General features: G+C 42.7%; 1 protein-coding gene across 1 annotated transcript in view; it reads left to right on the top strand.

The window, feature by feature from the left end:
- The window catches only part of LOC115118823 (transmembrane protein 163a), a 138,540-nt gene continuing 119,978 nt past the window's right edge, over nt 1–18,562 (top strand). Inside the window, exons 1-2 of the mRNA XM_065019044.1 lie at nt 1–369; nt 13,393–13,512. Of these exons, the coding sequence (XP_064875116.1) occupies nt 183–369; nt 13,393–13,512 (307 nt within the window). The 5' untranslated portion in view covers nt 1–182. The remainder of the gene's footprint in view (nt 370–13,392; nt 13,513–18,562) is intronic.

The following is an 18,562-nucleotide window of genomic DNA, read 5'->3' as shown; positions in this document are numbered from 1 at the left end:
TGGCCGTAAGGGGTCTGTTGCTGCTGATGCTGTGGAGATTGCGTTTATCTCTCATCTAGTCATCGCTGTCTGCACTTCGTCCTGTCAACACCGGCGTCATTCGCGCCCTGGATGGCTGCATTTGTAACTCCGGTGTGAGTTATTTTTTTTCCCGAGGACTTTTGACTTATAAGTAAACAACCATGACTGACCCAATGACACAAGATTCATTCCCTGTCCCGGATCCCACAATCGTGGACCCTTCGGCCGTACGGAACGGCGGGTGCGCGTCTAATGCGAATCTATCCAAAATACCGAGTCAAGACGATCCTTTTAATATGGACCGGGACCAAGAGATGAGAATCACCGACAGCGTTGATGGTCAAGGTAGTAAGTAATTCAGGGATTACAAACTTTATTGTTGTAAAAGTAAATCCTCACCTTGACGTGATTGATGGGCGCTTCTGGAGTTTATTTATAGCATCTGGAAAGTGGTTTTGATCAATTATTAATGTGTTGCTATAATAACTGCTTAACATCAGAGACATGTCAATTTGGCAAAGCAATTGGAGATAAAAAATAGGCAAGCATCGCTGTCTCTATAGAGCACTCTTATTGTCAAGATGTTGTGTCTGACATTATCTAGGTTATTTCTTCCGGATGATCACCAAAACTCTTATGTGAATTTGTAGAGGTTATCAAACAATACAAAAATGAATGTACATTTTGAGCCTGAATTCAATGTGTGAAATCTTTTTTTAGAGAGAGATAAGATGCAGTGGTTATGAAAATGCCCTCAATATTCAGAAGTTTTGTCTGTCTCACAGACACACACGCACGCACAGAGCACACACACACACACACACACACACACACACACACACACACACACACACACACACACACACACACACACACACACACACACACACACACACACACACACACACACACACACACACACATGTCATGCTAAATGGAAATGGAGGGAGACAGATTTACCTTTACTAAGGTCTGACATTAAGGTCTATACATAACCTATGTTATACAGTATAACAGTATAACATCCCAACATGGATATAACCAAGACCCCTATCATAACATCTCAGCATGGATATAACCAAGACCCCAGTCATAACATCCCAACATGGATATGACCAAGACCCCAGTCATAACATCCCAACATGGATATAACCAAGACCCCAGTCATAACATCCCAACATGGATATAACCAAGACCCCAGTCATAACATCCCAACATGGATATGACCAAGACCCCTATCATAACATCCCAACATGGATATGACCAAGACCCCAGTCATAACATCCCAACATGGATATAACCAAGACCCCTATCATAACATCCCAACATGGATATGACCAAGACCCCTATCATAACATCCCAACACATGGAATAAACAAACGTACAATCAATAATACAGTAGAAAAATCTATATACAGAATGTGCAAATGAGGTAGGATACGAGAGGTAAGGCAATAAATAGGCCATGATGGCGAAGTAATTACAATATAGCAATTAAACACTGGAATGGTAGGGTGTGCAGAAGATGAATGTGCAAGTAGAGATACTGGGGTGCAAAGGAGCAAGATAAATAAATAAATACTGTATGGGGATGAGGTAGATTGGATGGGCTATTTACAGATGAGCTATGTACAGGTGCAGTGATCTGTGAGCTGCTCTGACAGCTGGTGAGGGAGGTAAGAGTCTCCAGCTTCAGAGATTTTTGCAGTTCGTTCCAGTCATTGGCAGCAGAGAACTGGAAGGAGAGGCTGCCAAAGGAAGAATTGGCTTTGGGGGTGACCAGTGAGATATACCTGTTGGAGCGCGTGCTACAGGTGGGTGCTGCTATGGTGACCAGTGAGCTGAGATAAGGCAGGGCTTTACCTAGCAGAGACTTGTAGATTACCTGGAGCCAGTGGGTTTGGCGATGAGTATGAAGCGAGGGCCAGCCAACGAGAGCATACAAGTCGCAGTGGTGGGTGGTATATGGGGCTTTGGTGACAAAACGAATGGCACTGTTATAGACTGCGTCCAATTTGTTGAGTAGAGTGTTGGAGGCTATTTTGTAATTGACATCGCCGAAGTCGAGGATCTGTAGGATGGTCAGTTTTACGAGGGTATGTTTGGCAGCATGAGTGAAGGATGCTTTGTTGAGATATATGAAGCCGATTCTAGATTTAATTTGGATTGGAGATGTTTAATGTGAGTCTGGAAGGAGAGTATACAGTCTAATCAGACACCTAGGTATTTGTAGTTGTCCACGTATTCTAAATCATAACCGTCCAGATTAGTGATGCTGGACAGGCGGGCAGGTGCGGGCAGTGAACGAACATGCTTTTAGTTTAACTTGCATTTAAGAGCAGTTGGAGGCCACGTAAGGAGAGTTGTATGGCATTGAAGCTCATCTGGCGGTTAGTTAACACAGTGTCCAAAGAAGGGCCAGAGGTATACAGAATGGTGTCGTCTGCGTAGAGGTGGATCAGAGAATCACCAGCAGCGAGAGCGACATCGTTGCATTTTAATCGGCATTGGAATGATTTTAGTCTTCCTATATGTAGCTTACATTTTTGGTCTTGAGCTATGGTTTAGCCCAGCTATACCCAACTGAGGCCTCTGTCATAGGGTGACCAGAGCAGATGTAATGAGATGGTAACTAAAGAGACTATGTAGGAGGATTGTACACAAAAAGGCGATATATGTAACCTAAAATGGTTCTTCGGTGGTTCCCATAGGATAACCTTTTGAATAAGCCTTTTTGGTTCCAGCTAGAACCCTTTTGGGTTCAATGTAGAACCCTTTCCACAGAGGGTTTTAAATGGAGCCCAAATGGAGGACAGCTGAATAACTCCTTTGGAAGCTTTTTTTCTAAGAGTGTAGGTGCTGAAGCTCTCTAATGAGGCCCAGTCAATGTGTTAGAGAGCCTTAATGATGCTCGTTGCCCATAGGGATGAGTCTGAAACATACCGACTGGAAAGAGATGAGAGAGAGAGAGGGACATCAAGGAGGAAATGTTTTTGAACGGTTTGCATTAAAACAGTAGAGCCCCATACCCCCACCACCACTCCCTCCACATATGCTGCCTCCATCTCACCTCCATTTACATACAAGACTGTAGCCTTGCTGCCTTTCAGAACTGCAGTCGTTTGAATATGCCTGTTAAGGCTGAATGCATAGTTTCAGAAGTAGGGCTAGAGAGGAGACTATAGCTTTATGGCACAGATTGTTAGAGCTGTACATGTTGTTCACTACAGATATACAGTACACATTGGATGTAACATCTCTGTGCCTGTGTCTACAACTGTGCCTCTCTGCTTCTCATAGCTTTAACATGAGGTTTCCAAGTCGTTCCCCCCATCTGTAATATCATGTGTTACCTGGAATCACCCCAACCAATCAATTCAGTGCTTTGAATAATTTATGTGTTTTTAATTGACACCTGGCAATATTATGTTGGAACCACCTTTTAAAACAGGTTCACGTTTACTGTCTTTAGTCTTGTCCTTGTGGCAGCACTGAGCGAGTTCCCCTTAGATTTTTATTTAACCTTTACTTAACTAGGCAAGTCTTTATTTAGATAGGCCAGCTGCAAAGTCAAAATTGGCTATAATGTAAAAATGCATTTTTGTTGTTGTTGTCTAATTTAAGGTTAGGTTTAGGCATTAGGGTTAGCAGTGTGGTTAAGATTTGATGGCAGTGTGGGTAAGATTTGATGACTTTGTGGCTATGCTAGCTAGTGACCACTGGAGAGCTGCCTCCAGAACAAGATTCATGATGAAAAATGCCAACCTGCCCTTTTAAAAGGGAGGGTTCTATGGGTTTTTTCAGAAAATGTATTAACATTCTATTAGAGAGATTACAGTCATAGCCTAGAGTGCCATGGGAATCTAATCACATATTCATTAGAGGGCGAAAATTGGAATTACTTCCAATTTGAGTATGTTGAAGATTATGAACATGTAGTGAGGGAGTCTAGTTAATCCACAAAACCAGCATGGATTGACAATTCATGTATTTCTATGGGATGAATTAAACACACTCTTAAAACGAGGGTTCTTTGGAAGGCAATGAGTTCTAACTAAAACCTTTTTCATCCTAAGAACCTTTTTGTGAAGAAAGGGTTCTTTGATGATCCTTTGGAAGGAAAGAAGGGTTTTACATACAACCCTTCTGAATCTGAATGAGATTTTTGATAGTATGTTTTTTCTTTCTTTTAAATAGTGCCTGACCACGAGTGTTTACCTCACTGTTTAAACTTAGAATAATCTGGTCAATTTAAAAATATGTGTGAGAATGTTTTAAACTCTACCCATATGGGAATATTTGTGCATGTATCTCGTATTGCCTTAATGATTTTTACGTATACAGTACTGACATAGTATATTCAGTGCATTCGGAAAGTAATCAGAACCCTTGAATTTTTCCACATGTTGTTACGTTACAACCTTTTTCTAAAAATTGATTATTTGCCCCCCCCCCCATCAATCTACACACAATACCCCATAATGACAAGGCAAAAATAGGTTTTCAGAAATGTTTGCACATTTATTTTAAAAAAGAAGGAAAATATCACATTTACATAAGTATTCAGACCCTTTACTCAATACTTTGTTGAAGCACCTTTGGCAGTGATTACAGCCTTGAGTCGTCTTGTGTATGACGCTACAAGCTTGGCACACCTGTATTTGGGAAGTTTATTTTATTCTTCTCTGCAGATCCTCTCAAGATCTGTCAGGTTGGATGGGGAGCGTCGCTGCACAGCTATTTTCAGCTCTCTCCAGAGATGTTCGATTGGGTTAAAGTCCGGGCTCTGGCTGGACCACTCAAGGAAATTCAGAGACTTGTCCCGAAGCAACTCCTGCATTGTCTTGGCTGTGTGCTTAGTGTTGTTGTCCTGTTGGAAACCTTCACCCCAGTCTGAGGTCCTGAGCGCTCTGGAGCAGGTTTTCATCAAGTATCTCTCTGTGCTATGTTCCGTTCATCTTTCCCTCGATCCTGGCTCGTCTCCCAGTCCCTGCCGCTGAAAAACATCTCCACAGCATGAAGCTGCCACCACCGTGCTTCACCGTAGGGAGGGTGGCAGGTTTTCTCCAAACATGACGCTTGACATTCAGGCCAAAGAGTTCAATCTTGTTTTCATCAGACCGGAGAATCTTGTTTCTCATGGTCTGAGAGTCCTTTAGGTGCCTTTTTGGCAAACTCCAAGTGGGCTGTCATGTTCCTTTTACTGAGAAGTGGCTTCCGCCTGGCCACTCTACCATAAAAGCCTGATTGGTGGAGTGCTGCAGAGATGGTTGTCCTTCTGGAAGGTTCTCCCATCTCCACAGAGGAACTCTGTAGTTCTGTCAGAGTGACCATAAGCTTCATGGTCATCTCGCTGACCAAGGCTTTTCTCCCCCGGTTGCTCAGTTTGGCAGCGTGACCAGCTCTAGCAAGAGTGTTGGTGTTTCCAAACTTCTTCCATTTAAGAAGGATGGAGAACTATGTGTTTCAGGGGACCTTCAATGCTGCAGAATTGTTTTGGTACCCAGAGCTGTGCCTCGACACAATCCCGTCTCTGAGCTTTACGGACAATTCCTTCGACCTCATGGCTTGGTTTTTGCTCTGACACCTTATATAGACAGGTGTGTGCCTTTCCAAGTCATGTCCAACCAATTGAATTTACCAATCAAGTTGTAGAAACATCCCAAGGATGATCAATGGAAGCAGGATGCACCTGAGACTAATTTTGAGTCTCAAAGCAAAGAGTCTGAATACTTATGTGATTAAGGTATTTTTGTTTTTTATACATTTGTAAACATTTCTAAAAAACAGTTATTACTTTGTCATTATGGGGTATTATGTGTAGATTGATGAGGATTTTTATTTATTTAATCCATTTTAGAATAAGGCTGTAATATAACAAAATGTGGAAAGTGTCAAGGGGTCTGAATACTTTCCGAATGCACTGTATCTTTGTCATTATTTCTTTCTTTCAAATGAGTATTTTCTGTGATTTTATTGAGCAGAGAATAGAATATTAGAATGCAGTCTGAGTGAACCAGCAGTGTATTGTATGATATCTGCAATGAACACGATGGGAGACAGAGAGCTGGTTTCAAGTGCAGGGCGCAGCAGGTGTTTATTGTTCAAGGACCACAGGAGGAGGCAGGTATCTGGGTCCAGTGGCAAGCAAGAGGTCATACACAGGGGGTCCAAAAGGCAACAGTACAGGCAGGGAATAGGCAAATGGCGTAGTTAGTGAGGCAGGCAAAAACTATCATACACAGGAAGATTAAATTACGGAAAAACAGAGCTCCGACTAGGTGTCACAAAACAAACAATACCTCACAATGATGGGGTGCAAAGAATTGAACTAAAATAGTGTGTGATAATGACATGCAGGTGTGTGATCAGGTGATCAGAATTCAGATGATTGGGATCTGGAGAGTGAGCTGCATTCAGGGGATCTACGTGTTTGAGAGTGTGAGTTGGAAGCAGACGTTACAATACCTAGTTATTTATCTTTGTATAAGATCAATCAATCCAGTTTACATCATGTAGGTTGTCTCAATAATCAATATATCCCTACCTTGGCATTTCATCTGAATGGAGGTTGCAGGTGATTAAAAGTTCCAGTTGTTGGATATCCTCACTCTGGCTGGATTCCAATAGGAATTACACATCACTTTGCAATCCAGCATAATGTGACTTGCAGGCCTGATGTAAACCTGGAGTTTCCGACCTTCCGGCTCTAAGTAGAACCTTTAGAGGATGAAAGGGTTCTTGGTTGAACCCTTTATAGAGGGTTCTAGATGGAACCATCTGCAAAGGGTTCTACCTAGCACCGAAAAGGGTTCCCTTTTGGCAGGGGTAGGCAACTACCCCTGCCGGAAAATAATGAGAATAATTTGTACACTGCAAATTGACCACTACTAAGCCCAAAAAGAGAATGTATATGAAAATAACAATCATTTCATATACCTTGATTACATTGAGACACGATCGCTAATGTACATGTTTTTATTTAATTTTTTATTTGTGGGAATACTTGGGGACAGATTTCTTATATAAAAACATTGGGCGGGTCAAAGAAAGTTGTGGCCCGCGAGTCCCCTGTTGCTGACCTCTGCCCTATGGGGACAAACCGAAGAACACTATATGGTTCTACTTTGTAGCGAGCCTACATACTGTGATCTTTACCCTACATTATCATTAAATGTAGGGTCAGTATCTATGGTGTGTGTGTGTGTGTGTGTGTGTGTGTGTGTGTGTGTGTGTGTGTGTGTGTAGAGGAAGTGAGTAAGAGCACATCAGGGAAGAATGCAACTTCGTTCAACTCACATGATCCACATCTAGGATCAGCAGTGGAAGCATGTGCCCAACAACCTCGTTCCCTCCCTCCCTCCACACACACACACACACACACACACACAGAAAGAGAGAGAGAGAGAGAGAGAGCTGTTATTAACTCTATCCTATAAGAACTGTATGGAGCTGGGCCATGTGACTCTCGACCACCAACTAGCCTACTCTTCTTAAAGCTGACCTAAAGACCATGCAGGATGAGGGGGATTTTGAATTTGACTTTCACCCCTGACTGACTTGGCTTGAGACTCACCCCTGAGGACACTTGAACATGTGATTCCCTTTGATTTCCGTTTAGAAGAACTAATGCTGCTGAGACACAGCTTTACAAGCTGATTTCAGGTCAGAGGTCAACAAGTTGTCAGATCTGTGTGGTCCTCATAACATTCCTGCCTTCCACTGAACTCAAATCAACGAGTAAAGGGAATGAGATATGAGCTGGTAAATATTTCACTACTATTGTCCCCCTAGGGAATTTCACCCTTTTCCTCTTGTGGATGTGACTGTAACACAAAAAATTATTGATTATGTCAATTGGTCGTCAGAGAGACGAGGATGAGAGTACAATGAGAGGAGGGGATCCATGTAGTTTTCTTCCATTATGATGTCTGTAGTTACGATCTCCTGTCGGTCAGTGTGTATAAAGAGCTAGGAGTCTTAGTGCTTATTCACACAAACCCACATGGCAATGAAGAGGGGAGCACTGCCGGATTCATAATCACAACATCTAGTATTGAGTTTGAGTTTATTTTTACAGGGACAGTGTACATTAATCACCGTTTCAGTAAAAGTGCTGGTTTTAGCCAACCGGCTAATTTTCAACCGCAGTCCCTGGGCAGGTTTTTAAAAACAATTACAAAACAGACAATCAATGAGCAGTGAGTACACGCAAAGCAACACAGGACAAGCAAGACATAGCATGCAGACAGAGAAACATAGCTCAAAAAGCAACAAGACATTGAGGGTCTCTGTGCTGTAAGTCTCTCTCTCTCTCTCTCTCTCTCTGTCTCTCTCACCCCCCCCCATCTCTCTCTCTCTCTCTCTCTCTCTCTCCCCCCCTCTCTCTCTTGCTCTCTCGCTCTCTCCATTTTTTTCCCCTCAATTCCATTTCAGGGCTTTATTGGCGTATGTTAACATTCCCAAAGCAAGTGAAGTAGATAATAAACAAAAGTGAAATAAACAATATAAATTAATAGTAAATATTACACTCACAAAAGTTCCAAAAGAATAAAGACATTACAAATGTCATATTATGTGCAAATAGTTCAAGTACAGCGAACATAAATATGGGTTGTATTTACAATGGTGTTTGTTCTTCACTGGTTGCCCTTTTCTTGTGGCAACAGGTCACAAATCTTGCTGCTCTGATGGCACACTGTGGAATTTCACCCAGTAGATGAGTTTTATCAAAATTGGGTTTGTTTTCAATTTCTTTGTGGATCTGTGTAATCTGAGGGAAATATGTGTCTCTAATATGGTCACACATTTGGAAGGAGGTTAGGAAGTGCAGCTCAGTTTCCACCTCATTTTGTGGGCCATGTGTACATTGCCTGTCTTCTCTTGAGAGCCAGGTCGGCCTACGGTGGCCTTTCTCAATAGCAAGGCTATGCTCACTGAGGCTGTACATAGTCAAAGCCTTCCTTATGTTTGGGTCAGTCACAGTGGTCAGGTATTCTGCCACTGTTTACTCTCTGTTTAGGGCCAAATAGCATTCCAGTTTGCTCAGTTTTTTTGCTAATTATTTCCAATGTGTCAAGTAAATGTATTTTTGTTTTCTCATGATTTGGTTGGGTCTAATTGTGTTGCTGTCCTGGGACTCTGTGGGTTCTGTTTGTGTTTCGGAACAGAGCCCTAGGACCAGCTTGCTTAGGGGACTCGTCTCCAGATTCATCTCTCTGTAGGTGATGTCTTTGCTATGGAAGGTTTGGGAATCGCTTCCTTTAAGGTGGTTTTTAACAGCTCTTTTCTGGATTTTGATAATTAGCGGGTATCGGCCTAATTCTGCATGCAGAGTCGCAATTTGGTGTTTGTCCAATTTTGTGAATTTTTGGTTGGTGAGAGGTCCCCAGATCTCACAAACATGAAGGTCAATGTTGTGGAAGTTGCCTTTGGCGCTGATGTTTAGGCTGAGGTATGTATCGTTTTTTGTGCGCTCTAGGGCAACAGTGAACAGATGGAATTTATATTTGTGGTCCTGGCAACTGGACCTTTTTTGGAAGACCATTTTTTTCTTACTTACTGAGATTTACTGTCAGGGCCCAGGTCTGACAGAATCTGTGTAGAAGATCTAGGTGCTGCTGTAGGCCCTCCTTGGTTGGTGACAGAAGCACCAGATCATCAGCAAACTGTAGACATTTTACTTCAGTTTCTATTAGGGTGAGGCCGGGTGCTGCAGACTGTTCTAGTGCCCTCGCCAATTCTTTGATATATATGTTGAAGAGGGTGGGGCTTCAGCTGCATCCCTGTCTCACCCCACGGCCATGTGGAAAGAAATGTGTGTGTTTTTTGCCAATTTTAACCTCACACTTGTTGTTTGTGTGCATGGATTTTATAACGTCATATGTTCTTCCCCCAACACCACTTTCAATCAATTTGGAGACCCTCATGCCAAATTGAGTCAAAAGCTTTTTTGAAATCAACAAAGCATAAGACATTGCCTTTGTTTTGGTTTGTTTGTTTATGAATTAGGGTGTGCACTGTGAATACATGGTCTGTCATATGGTAATTTGGTAAAAAACAAGTTTGACGTTTGCTCAGTTCATTGTTTTTACTGAGGAGAAGTACGAGTCTGCTGTTAATGATAATACACATGATTTCCCCAAGTTTGCTGTTGACATATCCCACAGTAGTTATTGTGATCAACTTTGTGTCCTCTATTGTGGATTTGGGTGATCAGCCCATGGTTCCAAATATTGGGGAAGATGCCAGAGCCAATGATCATGTGAAAGAGTTTAATTATAGCCAATTGTAATTTGTGGTTTGTATATTTTATCATTTTGTTGAGGATACCATCAACACCACAGGCCTTTTTGGGTTGGAGGGTTTGTATTTTGTCCTGTAGTTCATTCAATGTAATTGGAGAATCCAGTGGGTTCTGGTAGTCTTTAATAGTTGTTTCTGAGATTTGCATTTGATCATGTATATGTTTTTTCTGTTTGTTCTTTGTTTTCGGGTCAAAAAGATTGGAGAAGTGGTTTACCCATACATCTCCATTTTGGATAGATAACTCTCTGTATTAATGTTTGTTTAGATTTTTCCAATTTTCCCAGAAGTGGTTAGAGTCTATGGATTCTACCATTATATTGAGCTGATTTCTGCTGTTCTTTTTCTGTAGTGTATTTCTGTATTGTTTTAGTGATTCGCCATAGTGAAGGTGTAGACTCAGGTTTTATGCGTCTCTATGTTATTGGTTGGACAGGTTTCTCAATTTCTTTTTCTTTTCGATTTTGGCATTTTTCATCAAACCATTTGTCATTGTTGTTAATTTTCTTTGGTTTTCTGTTTGAATGGTTTCGATTTTAGATACTGTTTAGGTTTTCTACTGCCACGTTTATGCCTTCATTATTACAGTGGAACATTTTGTCCAGGAAGTTGTCTAAAACGGATTGAATTTGTTGTTGACTAATTGTTTTTTGGTAGGTTTCCACACTACTTTCCTTCCATCTATAGCATTTCTTAATATTATTCAGTTCCTTTGGCTTTGATGCCTCATGATTGAGTATTGCTCTGTTCAAGTAGGCTGTGATTTTGCTGTGGTCTGATAGAGGTGTCAGTGGGCTGACTGTGAGCGCTCTGAGAGACTCTGGGTTGAGGTCAGTGATAAAGTAGTTCACAGTACTACTGCCAAGAGATGAGCTGTAAGTGTACCTACCATAGGAGTCCCCTCGAAGCCTACGATTGACTATGTACATACCCAGCGTGCGACAGAGCTGCAGGAGTTGTGACCCGTTTTTGTTGGTTATGTTGTCATAGTTGTGCCTAGGGGGGCATATGGGGGAGGGGATGCTGTCACCTGCAGGCAGGTGTTTGTCTCCCTGTGTGCTGAGGGTGTCAGGTTCTTGTTCAGTTCTGGCATGTAGGTCATCACAGACTAACTAGTGCATGTCCCTGGGCCTGGAAATGATTGATTTCCCCCTCCAGGATGGAGAAGCTGTCTACATTAAAGTTTGGGGATTCTAGTGGCGGTATATAGGTAGCACACAGGAGGACATTTTTCTCTGTTGAGATCATTTCCTTTTGAATTTCTAGCCAAATGTAAAATGTACCTGTTTCGATTAATTTAATGGAGTGAGTTAGGTCTGCTCTATACCAAATTAGCATACCCCCTGAGTCCCTTCCCTGTTTCACACCTGATAGTTTGGTGGATGGGACAACCAGTTCTCTGTAACCTAGAGGGCAACCAGTGGGTCCATCTCCTCTGTACCATGTTTCTTCTAGGATGACATTGTCCTCAGGCCTTGGATATTCCAGGATGAGATAGTGAAGGCTTGGGGTCTCTAAAGTGTCCAATATTGTGGTTTGGCCTCAGACCAGTAAGTGTGAGCAGAGCCTGCTGAGCATCTGGTATATGCCATTGGCTTGGGCTAGTGTAAGAGTGGGGGTTGGGCCTGTTTGCCTGCTCACGGCCTGGGCATATGTGTAACTTTCATGTTGAGGCCCTCCTTGCGGGAGTGGGGGGCATGGAGTGGGCAGGGGGGGGGGGGGCATAGGTCTGATCTGAGGGGGCCTAGCTTTTTCAATCACTCCCTTGAGTGCTGTTGCCACACTTTCCTGCTGTGCTCTCAGGTTGTTTGTGCCTGTGTGTATTATTGTGGCTAGGTGACCCTAGTTGGTCCTCAGACAGAAGGTCTAGGGCGCGCTTGGTGTTTGATCACCAGAGTTTAGACACTGTGTGTTTGGGAAAAAGTACATTTTCTTGGGGGGGGGGGGGGGGGGGCATGGTCAAATAATAATAATCACAGGCAGAACAGTTGAAACTGGAGCAGCAGTACGGCCAGGTGCACTGGGGACAGCAAGGAGTCATCATGTCAGGTAGTCCTGAGGCATGGTCCTAGGGCTCAGGTCCTCCGAGAGAGAGAAAGAAAGAGAGAAAGAGAGAATTAGAGAGAGCATACTTAAATTCACACAGGGCACCGGATAGGACAGGAGAAGTACTCCAGATATAACAAACTGACCCTAGCCCCCCGACACATAAACTACTGCAGTAAAAATACTGAAGGCTGAGACAGGAGGGGTCAGGAGACACTGTGGCTCCATCCGAGGACACCCCCGGACAGGGCCAAACAGGAAGGTCGTCTGTCGTGCTGTGACGTCGAGGCTATGGTCAGGGGCTGAGGTGGGCTGTTCTGTTGGATTCTCTGCGGGGGTGCTCAGCTCTCTAATGGGTTGTTCTCTGCCACACACCATCCCCCTCACCCTCTCCTCCAGCACTCTGATCCTCTCCTCTAGTGCTCTGTTCTTCTCCTGCTCCTTCTCCCATTGATGTTTTCTCACCACAGTCCAGAGTGCAGATATGTCTCTCTCCACCTCCAGCTCTCTGGGTCTGGTTGAGGGTGTGTTGTTGTGTTCACCTGCTGTTCCAGCTCCACCTGTCTCTCTCTCTCTCTCTCTCTCTCTCTGTCTGTCTCTCTGTCTCCCCTTCCCCTCTCTCTCTGTGCCTCTTGTTAGCAGTCTGTCTTCATGGATCAGCAATCACACCGCCACCTGTCAGCACTTAACTACCTCTGCAACAGCAAACTTAATTCACCCTTTATCAGAGAGAACAACAAATTAGTGAACCCTGGCGTCTCCTGAGAAGCTTTTAGTCAAGCTAATTATCTGTAGCTGTGTTGTAGCTCACTGGGATTCATCCACCCGTTACCTTCCTGCAACACTGCAAATGACATCTTCAAGTGCTTTCTTGGCTGGCTGGGAGAAGGGGAAGGAGAAGAACTAACTCCATTTGAAGCAGTGTTAATTAGCCCTTGTTTTGGCGCATTGTTTACCTCCTGCCTTTATGTTAGACGTGCATGGGGTAGCTATTAATCCCAGTTTCTCACCTCTCCACAGGCCTGCTGGAGAGCAGCATGCGACTAAAGCCCCACGAGGCTCAGAACTACAGGAAGAAGGCATTGTGGGTGTCTTGGATCTCCATCGTGGTGACAATCATCCTGGCAGTGGCAGCCTTCAGTGAGTACATACCATTTAATGGTGTCCTTTAATGGTGTTGTATTATTCACTGTAGTCTGGTGTCCTTCAACAGTCCTATATTGTTAAGTGACTATCCCTGAGTGACTGTGGTTCTGGATGTTTCTTGATGAGCATTGCTATTAGGTTGCTTCATGCCTAGGTAGTTATTCATTAGGTAGTGCCCTTCATCCAATGATTTCCAATGCATTTCAACCATTGACTCAACATTGGTTTTAAACCAAGTAAGTATAAAGTATATTATATTAAGTATATTTTCTAATCTTGTTACACTAAATTAGAACTCAGTCCAACAGGAAAAAGATCAAAAGAAGGAATCAGTGGGAAAAAAAGCATTTCAAATCCAAACCAACCTGCTGCTAAAATTCTGGCAGATTGACATTACTGTAAGAAAACAACAGAAAGAGAATCAGAAAGAACAGAAGGCCAAATCTAACTCCTGTTCATAATATTGTAAATGGTAGTTATTTTGAAGCCTTCACAATGCACTGTGAAAGAAAGCTGGCCAAATCACCTGAAATTCTTGAAAATAAGTTTGCTGTGCTGTCATTCATTGCTAGTCACCACTTGTCAAAAAGTTCACTTCATGTTGACTCATTCCCCTTGGTGTATTCTGGGGTTTAGATTCAAGAGAAAAAATAAGGGTAAAAAAAATAAAAATCACTGACACGTTTGACTGTAGACTTGCAGACTGGCAGACTGACTGCATGCAGTAAGACGGAGCCACTTTGTGATTCACAATGACTCAGCAGCAGGGTTAACGTGCTATAAATGGGCTTGAACATTGTTAGTTCGTTATCGACCGGGGTAATTCATATTCTGTCCTCGCCACACACCAGTCTAAGGACCAGGGAATAGACAGATGAGCCGAGGCAAAGTCGAAGTGCATTCTGGGAATTGATGGGACATCTGTGTTCAGCGTCTAGGATATGGAAATAGAGTTTGTTGTCAGGGACCTTTCCTGTCCTATATCACTCTGAGACATCTGCTCTAAGAACATCCTCAAACTGAACTCGTAGAATTAATTTCCCCAAACACCTATTTTTCTGTGGCAATTGATGAGACTATAAGTGACTAAGTACACCCAGAAAAAACTACAACTAAACAAAAAATGATTTTTCAAATTACTTGACTAAAACGAGATGAGACGAAATGATCTGACTACTGAATGGACTGGACAAGAGTTTTTGGGAGAGATTGAGAGCTTTTCAGTGACAAGCACAATTAATATTAGCAGCAAAGATGTGCAGCGTGGTTCTGTTCCCCTCTGTTTTACCTCGGGGCGGCAGGGTAGCCTAGTGGTTAGAGCGTTAGGATTAGTAACCGGAAGGTTGCAAGTTCAAACCCCCGAGCCGACAAGGTACAAATCTGTCTTTCTGCCCCTGAACACGCAGTTAACCCACTGTTCCTAGGCCGTTATTGAAAATAAGAATTTGTTCTTAACTGACTTGCCTGGTTAAATAATGGTCAAATTAAAAAAACTGCTTTGTGTGTTTTGTTAAGCTTGTTTTGTCGTTAAGACTTGAATTGAAAGGGCCTCTCCACAAAGCTGAATTTACAAATGGACCGTCCTTGGGCCAGATAGGGTTTCACAGCCATAAACATAGGATCACACACAATGCTCATATAATAGACTTGGCTACATACCGTATCATTGAGTGTGTTGTTCAGAGAGTCTAGATGACAATACAAAGATACAGTCTGTTCTTCCATCATATCTGTCATTCTACGGTTGATGTTAAATCCTCACATTCTGGATGAAACAGGAAGCGTTTCAAGCAGAAATTAGAGGGGGACATTTGGATCCAAACAGCTTGATTATCCACATAGTAATGCATGTCTATGGTAGCAGAAACTGTATCTATACTGAGTGTACAAAACATTATGAACACCTACCCTTTCCATGACAGACTGACCAGGTGAATTCAGGTGAAAGCTATGATCCCTTATTGATGTCACTTGTTAAATCCACTTCAATCAGTGTAGATGAAGGGGAGGAGACAGGTTAAAGAAGGATTTTTAAGCCTTGAGACAATTGAGACGTGGATTGTGTGTGTGTCATTCAGAGGGTGAAAGATTTAAGTGCCTTTGAACGGGGTATGGTAGTAGGTGCCAGGCGCACCAGTTTGTATCAAGAACTGCAAAGCTGCTGGGTTTTTCACGCTCAACAGTTCCCCGTGTGTATCAAGAATGGTCCACCACCCAAATGACATCAAGCCAACTTGACACCACTGTGAGAAGCGTTGGCGGAAAAATGGGCCAGCATTCCTGTGGAACGCTTTCCACACCTTGTCATTGAGGCTGTTTTGAGGGCAAAATGGGCCAGCATTCCTGTGGAACGCTTTCCACACCTTGTCATTGAGGCTGTTTTGAGGGCAAAATGGGCCAGCATTCCTGTGGAACGCTTTCCACACCTTGTCATTGAGGCTGTTTTGAGGGCAAAATGGGGGTGCTCAATAGTAGGAAGGTGTTCCTAATGTTTTGTACACTCAGTGTATATTCTGTTGTTGCACCTTCCAGACATTGATATTGTAAAAAATTAAATATATATTGACAAAGAGGCAAATGAGGCGAGGATTTGAAAGGAATTTCTCGTCTGTTCAACAAATGCTCGGCCTGCATTAAACTGTGGAGTTTAGCAATGTGTCGTTATTATCATAGACAGTATCTGTGGGATTGTGTGATGCCAGACGATGATTGAAAGCCTTTAAATTATTGTGCCTGATCTATCTTCAGTAGTCTATGCCTTCGAAGTTTCATCCATTCATAATTGAACTTTCTTTGAGACCCACTCAGACACAACATTAACTAAATAGATATCTCATTAACAATATAGCACAGTATTCCGTTGTGCAAAGGCATAATAGGTTTAGATATGGTGCATTACTGTTCTGCCTGCTGAGAGAGCGTTGTATAATAGCAAAGCTGCTCAATATTCAAAGAGGGTGTTCTTCTCAACAAGCTGATTTAAGAAAGCCTACAGCCCTGTTAGGGATTGTACAAGTATTCTGTGGGGGGGGGTGCTGCTTGATAAATCTGTCCCTCTGTCTGGTTCCATTTGAAGTTATGTGGGGAGGGAGAGAGAAGGAGACAGAGACGTAGAGAGAGAGAGACAGAGACAGAGACAGAGACAGAGACAGAGAGAGAGAGAGAGAGAGAGAGAGAGAATTGCCCTAGAGCACACAAAAAAAACTATACATAACTTGGCCTAAACATCAGCGCAGGTAACTTCCACAAAGCTGTGAACGATCTGAGAGACAAGGCAAGAAGGGCATTCTATACCAAATCAAAAGGAACATACATTTCAACATACCAATTAGGATCTGGCAAAAAATACTTGTATCTGTAATGAATTTCCTCCTCCTCCTCCGAAGAGGAGAGGCGAAACGGATCTGAGGACCAATATGCGTCGTGGTAAGTGTCCATGGTTCTTTTTAATACGTTAAGGTACACATGAACAACTGACTACAAAAAACAAGAAATGTGAAAACTCAAAACAGTCCTATCTGGTGCAAACACAGAGACAGGAACAATCACCCACAAACACACAGTGAAACCCAGGCTACCTAAGTATGATTCTCAATCAGAGACAACTAATGACACCTGCCTCTGATTGAGAACCATACTAGGCCGAAACATAGAAATACTCAAATCATAGAAAAACAAACATAGACTGCCCACCCAACTCACGCCCTGACCATACTTACTAATACAAAACACAGGAAATAATGGTCAGAACGTGACAGTATCAGTCATAGAGCCCATTGCCCTTTATGGTTGTGAGGTCTGGGGTCCGCTCACCAACCAAGACTTCACAAAATGGGACAAACACCAAATTGAGACTCTGCATGCAGAATTCTGCAAAAATATCCTCCGTGTACAACGTAGAACACCAAATAAGGCATGCAGAGCAGACTTAGGCTGATACACACTAATTATCAAAATCCAGAAAAGAGCCGTTAAATTCTACAACCACCTAAAGGAAGCGATTCCCAAACCTTCCATAACAAAGCCATCACCTACAGAGAGATGAACCTGGAGAAGAGTCCCCTAAGCAAGCTGGTCCTGGGGCTCTGTTCACAAACACAAACACACCCCCACAGAGCCCCAGGACAACAACACAATTAGACTCAATCAAATAATGAGAAAACAAAAAGATAATTACTTGACACATTGGAAAGAATTAACAAACAAAAAACAGAGCAAACTAGAATGCTATTTGGCCCTAAACAGAGAGTACACAGTGGCAGAATACCTGACCACTGTGACTGACCCAAACGTAAGGAAAGCTTTGACTATGTACAGACTTCGTGAGCATAGCCTTGTTATTGAGAAAGGCCCCCGTAGGCAGACATGGCTCTCAAGAGAAGACAGGCTATGTGCACACTGCCACAAAATGAGGTGGAAACTGAGATGCACTTCCTAACCTCCTGTCCAATGTATGACCACCATATTAGAGATACATATTTCCCTCAGATTACACAGATCCACAAAAAATTCAAAAACAAATCCAATTTTGATAAACTCCCATCTCTACTGGGTGAAATTCCACAGTGTGCCATCACAGCAGCAAGATTTGTGACCCATATTTATGCTTATTTATTTTCCCTTGTGTACCCTTAACCATTTGTACATCGTTGCAACACTGTATATATACGTAATAAGACATTTGTAATGTCTTTATTGTTTTGAAACTTTTGCATGTGTAATGTTTACTGTTAATTTTTATTGTTTATTTCACTTTTGTATATTATCTACCTCACACATGTTTCCCATGCCAATAAAGCCCCTTGAATTGAAATTGAATTGAATAGAGAGAGAGAGACAGAGATAGAGACAAAGGGAGAGATAGAGACAAAGAGAGAGACAGAGAGAGATTGAGACAGAGAGAGATTGAGACAGAGAGAGGGAGATACAGAGGGAGAGACAGAGGGAGAGACAGAGGGAGAGACAGAGGGAGAGACACAGACAGAGGGAGAGACAGAGAGAGATTGAGACAGAGGGAGAGACAGAGGGAGAGACAGAGGGAGAG

This window comes from Oncorhynchus nerka, linkage group LG1, assembly GCF_034236695.1.
Source record: "Oncorhynchus nerka isolate Pitt River linkage group LG1, Oner_Uvic_2.0, whole genome shotgun sequence".
In the NCBI taxonomy this organism is placed as follows: domain Eukaryota; kingdom Metazoa; phylum Chordata; class Actinopteri; order Salmoniformes; family Salmonidae; genus Oncorhynchus; species Oncorhynchus nerka.
The sequence above is the reverse complement of the archived record's forward strand: the minus strand, read 5'-3'. Positions and strand labels throughout refer to the sequence as shown.